This window comes from Electrona antarctica (genome assembly GCF_951216825.1).
Source record: "Electrona antarctica genome assembly, contig: scaffold_1582, whole genome shotgun sequence".
NCBI classification, from domain to species: Eukaryota; Metazoa; Chordata; class Actinopteri; order Myctophiformes; family Myctophidae; genus Electrona; species Electrona antarctica.
The window spans coordinates 1,248-10,726 of NW_027637124.1; the positions used below are offsets into that span (position 1 = coordinate 1,248).

At 42.8% G+C, this 9,479-nt stretch overlaps 1 protein-coding gene across 1 annotated transcript; it reads right to left on the minus strand.

Annotated features, from left to right (window-relative positions):
- Positions 1-2,748: 2,748 nt before the first annotated feature.
- Positions 2,749-8,932, minus strand: LOC306919141 (arf-GAP with GTPase, ANK repeat and PH domain-containing protein 3-like; the record flags this gene model as incomplete). Its single annotated transcript, XM_079531972.1, has 4 exons — positions 2,749-2,931; positions 3,650-3,791; positions 8,247-8,332; positions 8,926-8,932. Coding segments are annotated over 4 exons (418 nt in total), but the record flags the coding sequence as incomplete, so codon positions are not given.
- Between the last annotated feature and the right edge of the window lie 547 nt (positions 8,933-9,479).

Consider the following 9,479-nt stretch of genomic DNA (forward strand, 5'->3'; position numbering starts at 1 on the left):
CTCAACGGTAGAACAGATTAAACTACCTTTTTGACTGGAATGCAGTGTTATGGCCCCTGGCCATTATTATTATTAGTATACTTTTGGTTAACAGTTTGAGAGGTGATTATTAGTAGGATGGTTTTGTGTCGGGTTGTTTTCATTCCAGGTGGAGAGCTGGAGGATTCTGTGAATGGGAGAAGAAAGAGGCTTGGGTGTTGTGGCTTCACTGCCAATCAGCTCTGGTCCTTCTCACCTGTGAGGAACTGATCGCCCCCACATGATTGGTGGCTCCTCTCGTGTCCATGGCAACGCTGAGCTGGAAGGCCCAGCCCACCACTCTAAAAGCCAGTCTGAGCTTGACCGTCGCTGGGGAAGGAGGCAATCCTCTTTCCCCCCCAACCCACTATTCTACCCAGTGACTTTTGGATTATAAATTAAAAGATCCCTTCGGAAAGGATCCCCTTTGGTTTAGTTGTGTATAGACGAATCCAGAAACGGGTCTCATGGTCGCAGCTTACGTATTTCCTGTAGGCGGACTCGACATAGCTGCAGGGTTTAAACCCTCACCAGGCGCACCTCTTCTACTACAGTGAACGGTAGAGTGACTGATGTTAGTCTGCCTCAAACGTTACTCTTTTACCTGCTTTTTACTAACACTAACATTACAAAGATGCCCAGAACATCGGGATGAACCTGTGTAGTTTATGGCTGCTCCAACAGTAGTGGCAACATATAAAATAAAATGTCAAAATATCCACCGCGGTGGCTGAGACCAGAGCCGTTGAGTAATGGTTGAGACGAAGCAGTGAAAGGTCCTGAAAGATACATAACGTCAGTCTTACCCAATACCCAATCTTTCTGTTTTATGAACACAAGTCTGCTGTATCTTGTACCTCATACTAAGCATTTAAAGTATGAGGTATAAAGTACAGCAGCCTTGTGTTCATAAAACAGAAAGATTGGGTATTGGGTAAGACTGACGTTATGTATCTTTCAGGACCTTTCACTGCTTTGTCTCAACCATTACTCAATGGCTCTGGTCTCAGCTTTTATTTATGTCATTAATTCATGTAACCTTTAACTATTCACTTTTTTTGTTAATAAATTATCTTTGTTGCACAAGCTGCTGCCTCTCATTTCAATATGTTACGGGTCTTTGCCCCTAGACACTTAAGGGTCGTAACAGCAAACTAATTGAATATTTAGTAAATGACAGCAGCGACTGTCACTCAACATTATTAATCTCTCAGTAGAAAAGAGTATAACTAATTATGCTAATGACGTTTATCCACGGGGTCTTTTTTATCGATATAAAAATTTATTTTTGTATTTATTTTTTGGCCTTTCCTTCTTCAGACCGGATCCTAGACTGGTTTCGCGCATGCATGCGCACTGCCGCTCACGCCCTTGTTTACGGGCCGACAAAAGTTGCTCATAACTCTAAAATCTATCGGCGCTCTCCATGGTTTTTCAGAGTAAAATCTGCCTCATCTGTGTGGCACTCTTGTGTGGCGCCTTTATTATGACAAATTCTCCGGCAAAATAAGTGTTAAAATGTCCTTCACTGCCTCATGTCATTACCGGGTATGTCATCATATCATCGGCGGAGCACTCGCCTTTGGACCACAAGGTCCTAGGTTCCATCCTGTTCACCGCCAATCAGTATAGTCCAATCAGGGCTCGATCCTGTTCACCGCCAATCAGTATAGTCCAATCAGGGCTCGATCCTGTTCACCGCCAACTCCGTATAGTCCGGCAGCCAAGGTGGACGGGTGGGAAATTTGGTATATAGTCTTTTATTGGCCTAAAATATTGTCTATATCCACTTGCTGACCGGCTGTCGGTATTGAGCAATTTCTTTTATAGGGGTTTCTTGTGACCCTACCATTAACATCCTATGGCAGGGAAAAATATCAAACTTCCCTTATGCTTTAAGTAGCATGTGACATGTCAAACTAGGGGGTTTTCATGATTCTGAATCCATTCCAAGCATTAGTTTTGCACAAAATACACTCCTTGGGCCATAGCCACTTGCCCAAATGTGCCCAAAATGTGCTGACCTCATCAAATTTATCATGACGTCTATGGCCGTTTTTAGCCCAAGGAGTGTTTTTTTGTGCAAAACTAATGCTTGGAATGGATTCGGAATCATGCAAACCCCCTAGTTTGACATGTCACATGCTACTTAAAGCATAAGGAACGTTTGACATTTTTGACAATAACATTTTCCCTGCCATAGGATGCTAATGGTAGGGTCACAAGAAACCCCTATAAAAAAAAAAACCCAAAAGTGACAGCCGGTCAGCAAGTGGATTCATGAATGTATGTATATAGACAATATTTTAGGGCCAATAAAAATGTCCCACTTTAACCCATTTTGAGCGGGAACCCCTTTTGGTGGTTACATACATTATGTTATAATTTAGCTATTGAAAAATAGCAGATCTACAAGCTCATAGCGCGCCACCGAGTGGCGCGCTATGAACTTGTAGGCCTGCTATTTTTGAAAAATCGTTAAAATGTGCCTCAAATCTTTCAGAAAATTGTCATGATTTAGAAAACATGTTTTTTAAATTTCGACGTCAGGCCTAAATGGGTTAAACAAAAGAACCCTGTTGGTTGCCGGACTAGTAGTATATTAACCACTTAAACCTTATACTTCCACTTCTATTTACTTTTTGTTTGGCTATTATGACATGCCTGTATAATAGGGATACTACTAGCCGGGTTCCCTGTGGTTAAATCTGTGCCATCCAAAAGCTGAACTTTGTGAAACGCCCAACAACAGTGTCTGCTTTGTTTCCTTCCTCTCACCATCCTGGAAGACTCTCTCGACGTTCAGGCCGTAGGTGGAGCAGGTTTCGTAATATGTGGAGCGCTTCAGGTCATTCGACAGTTTTCTGGCCCGCGAGTCATCGATCACTCTGGGGTTGGCGGCACTGATGGCATCTAAAAAAGGGCGAGGGAGTGTTCAGAAAACACACTGTTAAAGTTTGACCGAAATGTCCGACGATTACATAATGCCAAGTCCCCCCCCCCCCCCCCCCCCCCACCCCCATGTTAAAGCACGCAGCTTCCAGACATTAGTGTTGATTTTTCGTCGACTACAACTAGCGCTATGACGAAAAGTGTTCGCCGACTACCTTTTTTTCCACTGGGGATAAAGTGAAGAAAAACTAAATCAAAACTAAGCTATGATGAGTAAAACTATGACTAAATATATGGACAATTTTGTCAACAAATAAAAACTAGACTAAAATGTTAGGGAGGGACTAGTGGAGGAGAGAACTAAAAGAAGTCATTTTATGTTTGGTTTCCGCTCTGAAAATAGCCGATCTACAAGCTCACATGTGGGCTTGTAGATCTGCTATTTTCAGAGCGCAAGCAAGGGTAAAATCAGGCATTATGACGCCATCAAGGCCTGCAAAAATACATTTTAGTCAACAAAATCAACTGTACATTTAGCCCACTTAAAATCTAAGTCGATATTTAGTCGACTAAAACTAGACTAACAATAAAGCATTTCAGATGCCTAAAATATGACTAAAACTAAATGAAATTGTATTAAAAAAATAAAAAAATAAAACACGACTAAAAACTAAATCAAAATGTGACGTCAAAATCAACACCGTCCGATATTGCACAGTGACTTAATGAGACACAACACCTTGCGTTCCAACCAGGACCATTGGCACCTCAGCTGTGTTCCTGTAGCTGGAGAGGCGTAGGAAGTAGTTGTAGACGGTCTGGAAGCTGATCTCGTCCTCCAGACTGAAGACGAACACCACCGCGTCCACCCAGGCAGCAAACTGAGGAGGACGGAACATACATAGGGGGCTTGTTGAAGGACAGAACATACATAGGGGGCTTGTTGAAGGACAGAACATACATAGGGGGCTTGTTGAAGGACAGAACATACATAGGGGGCTTGTTGAAGGACAGAACATACATAGGGGGCTTGTTGAAGGACAGAACATACATAGGGGGCTTGTTGAAGCATTCATTACATCGGTGGTTTAGGAGGACAGAACATACATAGGGGGCTTGTTGAAGCATTCATTACATCGGTGGTTTAGGAGGACAGAACATACATAGGGTGCTTGTTGAAGCATTCATTACATCGGTGGTTTAGGAGGACAGAACATACATATAGGGCTTGTTGAAGCATTCATTACATCGGTGGTTTAGGAGGACAGAACATACATAGGGGGCTTGTTGAAGCATTCATTACATCGGTGGTTTAGGAGGACATAACATACATAGAGGGCTTGTTGAAGCATTCATTACATCGGTGGTTTAGGAGGACAGAACATACATAGGGTGCTTGTTGAAGCATTCATTACATCGGTGGTTTAGGAGGACAGAACATACATAGGGTGCTTGTTGAAGCATTCATTACATCGGTGGTTTAGGAGGACGGAACATACATAGGGGGCTTGTTGAAGCATTCATTACATCGGTGGTTTAGGAGGACGGAACATACATAGGGGGCTTGTTGAAGCATTCATTACATCGGTGGTTTAGGAGGACAGAACATACATAGGGGGCTTGTTGAAGCATTCATTACATCGGTGGTTTAGGAGGACGGAACATACATAGGGTGCTTGTTGAAGCATTCATTACATCGGTGGTTTTCAACCCTTTTCATATCAAGGTCCATTATTTATTCTGCATTTGAGCCACTGGACCACCATTTTGGAGATTTGGCCCAGTGTTGTTTTCGTCGACTAAAACTACGACGAAATGTTTTTGTCGACTACGGCTTTTTCCACTGATGAAAACTAAACGGAAACTAAATGAAACACTAAGACATTCCAGGTGACTAAAATGTGACAAAAACTAAATGAAAACTATTCAAGAGACTATGACTAAAACTAAAATAGAAATCTGCTGCCAAAAACAACACTGATTTGGCCTCTCAGACAGAGTATTTTGTTGTCGTTAGATAAGATTTTGTCCACATAGGAGGGATTACAGGAAAACGTTGATCAAAATATTAATTCTTCTACATTCTCTAATTGTGTAGACTTCTTGAAAATTAAGTAATGGAGAAGCTTAACAATAATGTTATGTAACTCTGGACGGGAACCCCTTTTGGTGTTTTAAGCATTATGTAATACTTTAGCCATTGAAAAAAAGCAGATCTACAAGCTCATCTACGAGCTTGTAGATCTGCTATTTTTTGAAAATGTGGTGTAAATCTTTTAATATATATTCTTTCAGAGCGAACGTTTTTAACTCAATTATTTGCTTCTGGGGGGTCCCTGGAACAACATATTTTCAGATGGGCGTCGGCAGCCAAATACATATAGTTTTGGGGGTCCGTGACATGAAAACGTTGACATGAATGACATGGGTTTTTTGTAGAAAACTTTTAGGATTTAGATTTTAGAAGAAATTTGTAGAATCGTCCTCAGGTCTAAATGGGTTAATCTATAAGGGTCCATTTGGTTACCAACTCTCCCTCATTTAGCTGGGGGCCACCTGGGGCCACCTGGAACCCCCTGAAGGACCACTGGTGGTCTCCAGACCAAAACCAGTGCATTGCATGACCACAAGTACACAACATTCACACAACAATGTAACAGCCACTTCCATGGGTCGTTTAGACTGCACTAGGAACGTAACAATGCTGGCCTCCTGTGTCACAGTTCTCCAATAATCAATAATGTCTGATCACACCGTGCCACCTGCCCCTCTCTTTTCATACTGGCAAAGACTGAATGTTTGACATTTGAAAATTTGAATTATGGCATAGCTATGAAAAACGTTAAGGATATCGAGCCATGAATGCAGCCAGCCAACGCTTCTACGGAATGCCCTGTGCTACTGTATACCGGTAATACTGTTATGCTTGTCCAATTTAGTATTATTAATTAATGTGCTTACTAAATCCTTGACTTAAGGGATAAACAAATAAGTCATCCTTTTAATGAATAAAGTTCACCTTTAGAATTGCTCTCTGGCATGAGCACTGCTGCCTATACCCCAGTGGAGTCCTTAACAGCCAAACCATTTATTATTCCCAAATACATGTTAGTTAGACATACCGCCAGAGGGGGGCAGTGTTGCAACAGCCAAAGAATTAATCTCTCCTGGAGACTACTGTAAATTGCTAGTTTCTTCAGCGGGTTTTATCAAACACTACGATGCTGCTATACCATCGAATCCCTATCTTTTCTGCCATCCACAATCCTACAATACATTGACTTGGTAACGGAACGGAGAGAGGCATTTCCCTCGAGTGCAAACATTGATCCTAATCACCATCGACTGTGATAAAGTGGCTACGCAGAGCCCCCGAGCAGGCGTAGAACGGCGACATTGACAACAAGTAGGTGATAATGGTTCCATGCCATGTCACCCTCTCCGTCACTCAGCATTCTCTCTCACACACACACACACACACACACACACACACACACACACACACACACACACACACACACACACACACACACACACACACACACACACACACACACACACACACACACACACACACACACACACACACACACACACACACACACACACACACACACACACACACACACACACACACACACACACACACACACACACACACACACACACAGCTTCCACAGGGGGGAGGGGGGTGACAAACGAACGGGGAGCCTCAGAGTCACAGCTTTGCTCTGCCTCCTGTGAGTGGGATTGTAATGATGAAGGCCTGTAATTATAGGCTTCTAATTATGCAGGCAGCTGACAAACCCCAGCTCCAGCTAGTTCTCTTCCTTGATCTCAGCATCAAGCGTAATGCAGGCAGAACGTGCGTTTCCGGCCGCGGTAGGTGTCAATGCCTATCAATAGAATCGAGGCCGATTGAGCCCCAGGGCACAAACAGTACCTGGGGCCATATGGATTCAGTTACTTAGTGCCAACAATGATGAGTTTGCCCGTTTTTTTTCTTCTTTTTTTTCCCAGTACTTTACATTCTGATCAACATCTGACAGACAAAGTCACCTTGCTCATCATATCCGTCTCGGGAAGCAGCAGTTTCCCCCGAGAGCAGCAGCAGTAAAATATGGGCGGCGGTGGCTCAGGGGTAGAGTGGCCGGATCGTAACCGCAAGGTTGCTAGTTCGAACCCCGGGCTCCCCCAGAGTTGGTGTCGGAAGTATCCTTGAGCAAGACACTGAACCCCAAATTGCTCCTGATGTGCTGGTTGGTGCCTTGCATGGTTTCCGCCGCCATCGGTGTATGGATGCACAATCTATGTAAAGCGCCTTGGATAAAGGCGCTATATAAATGCACCATTTACCATTTACCATTTACCAATATGAATAAGCAGATCATTTTCTTCTGAAATCTGAACTGAGAACTGTATTAGTAACCTAGGGTCGTCTCGATCTAATCACGTGATCGGAAATCGTCGTTTTCAAATGATCGGAATCGGATCGGGAGCAAAAAAAAACGTGATCGGGACATTCCTAGTATCAATATTATATCCATATCATGATATTAGACTGGATATTGTCTGTGATTTTGGATATTGTACTATTGTGATATGGCATAAACGTGTTCTATAAAATATAAATATTGGATCGGGAAAAATCGAGTCAAAATCAAATGATCGGAAACGTGATCGGGACATCCCGAATAGTAAACAAAGTGAATGTCAACAACCTAAATCTAACGACTTGAAAACTAAACAGCCCTGCAGGGGGGTGTGAAGAAGTTACAAACCTGCGGCCTACAACCGCACGGCATCACCACGTACAAAACACAGAGGCCCAAGGCAGCAGTGAAAGCGTGTGAAAGCCGTAAGCACCCCCTCCCTCCCCAGTGCACTCTGGGCAACATTTGTGGTCGTTACGGCAGGCTGAAGCATCCGTATGCTCTGGGGCTATTTACCCTGTGTGGAAAAGCTTGAACTAATACGGACAACAGCAACAGCATGCTATACTAATCAGAAGAGGAGGACTTGGCAAAGCATACCTTTGTGAAATGGGGAGCACAACAGATATCGAGGGCCACAACATTTCATCCATACTAATAGGACGATTAGGTGCTATGCCATGGTGTTGCCCACAAAAAAAACTAAAAAAAGCACTTTTGGCCAGAACACCTCCCCCCTCCCAAAAAACTTTGCTTTTTTTTGCCATGCTTCTCAAAATGCTCCATCATTGAAAACAATGGTTCAACGCACTGCTACCCTACAATACACAGGACTTTACCGAGTGGTTTCGGCCAATACGTTCTGTGGCAAACATCCGATTTCAGAAATATGTGCACACACACCTGCAACTCTGGAGGCCCTCCTTCATCTCGGATCAGAAGAAGGTAGCTCTGTCCGTCCACTACGATCTCCTTCTTGAATCGTCCACCTGAGAAACAGAACATTTTGAAGTTTTGAGTTAGTGATGAAATCTGTATGAAATATTCTGGCTCATTACTAGTCATCATCCATAACCAGTGGTGGAAAAAAGTACTCAAATGTTAGGTAAAAGTATCAATACTGTAATATGGAACTACTCTGTTACAAGTAAAAGTCTATTAATTCAAAATGTACTCGAGTAAAAGTACAAAAGTATTGGCATTCAAATGTTTTAATTTTTACTATGTCACTGATATACCTTAGAGTTGTTGTGTGGAAATAATAAAATGTCCCCCCCCCCCCCCATTTGTCAATTCTATTAAAAAACATTTTAATAGCATTGACAAATTGAGCCGGGATGTGCCAGTTGAACACATCACAATTCGTATCAAATCTCAGCCTGAAGCTATAAGTCATAAAATCTATGTGTAAGCACGCTTCTCGCTTTAGACCCGATCAGCGTCTGTGTGAGAATCCCATTGCCAGAGAGAATCTATTTGGTCTATTTGGAGCCAATTATGTGGCCGGGAAATTGCTATTTAGTGTGCCTAATGCACAGCTGCTGAGGGAACCTGTTCCTGACACACGCCACAAACACCCGACCCGACATCGCTATCACCATCGTTGTCGGCACGGACGTTCATCTATCTCCATCATTATACTCTACGGGCCAATTTAACCCATTTAGACCCGAGAACGATTCTACACATGTCTTCTAAATCATGACAGTTTTCTTGAAAAACCTATGTTTCTATGTCAGTCATTCTCAAACATTTTCAGTCAAGGACTCCCAAAAATATATGTAATTGGCCGCCGACCCCCATCTGAAAATATGTTGTTCCAGGGAACCCCCCCAGAAGCAAGGATTTAAGTTAAAAACATTTGCATTCAAAGATTTGCACCACATTTTCGCGAGTTTTCAAAAATAGCAGATCTACAAGCTCGTAGCACGGCACTCGGTGCCGCACTATGAGCTTGTAGATCTGCTATTTTTCAATAGCTAAAGTATAACATAATAACACCAAAAGGGGTTCCCGCCCAGAATGGGTTAAAACATTTGGCTACATTAGGTCTGGCAGTAGAAATGGAAGGAGTCTTCTACAAGCTGCAATACAGCGATAAGACAAATAATTTTCATCCCACAGTTTAAGACAGAG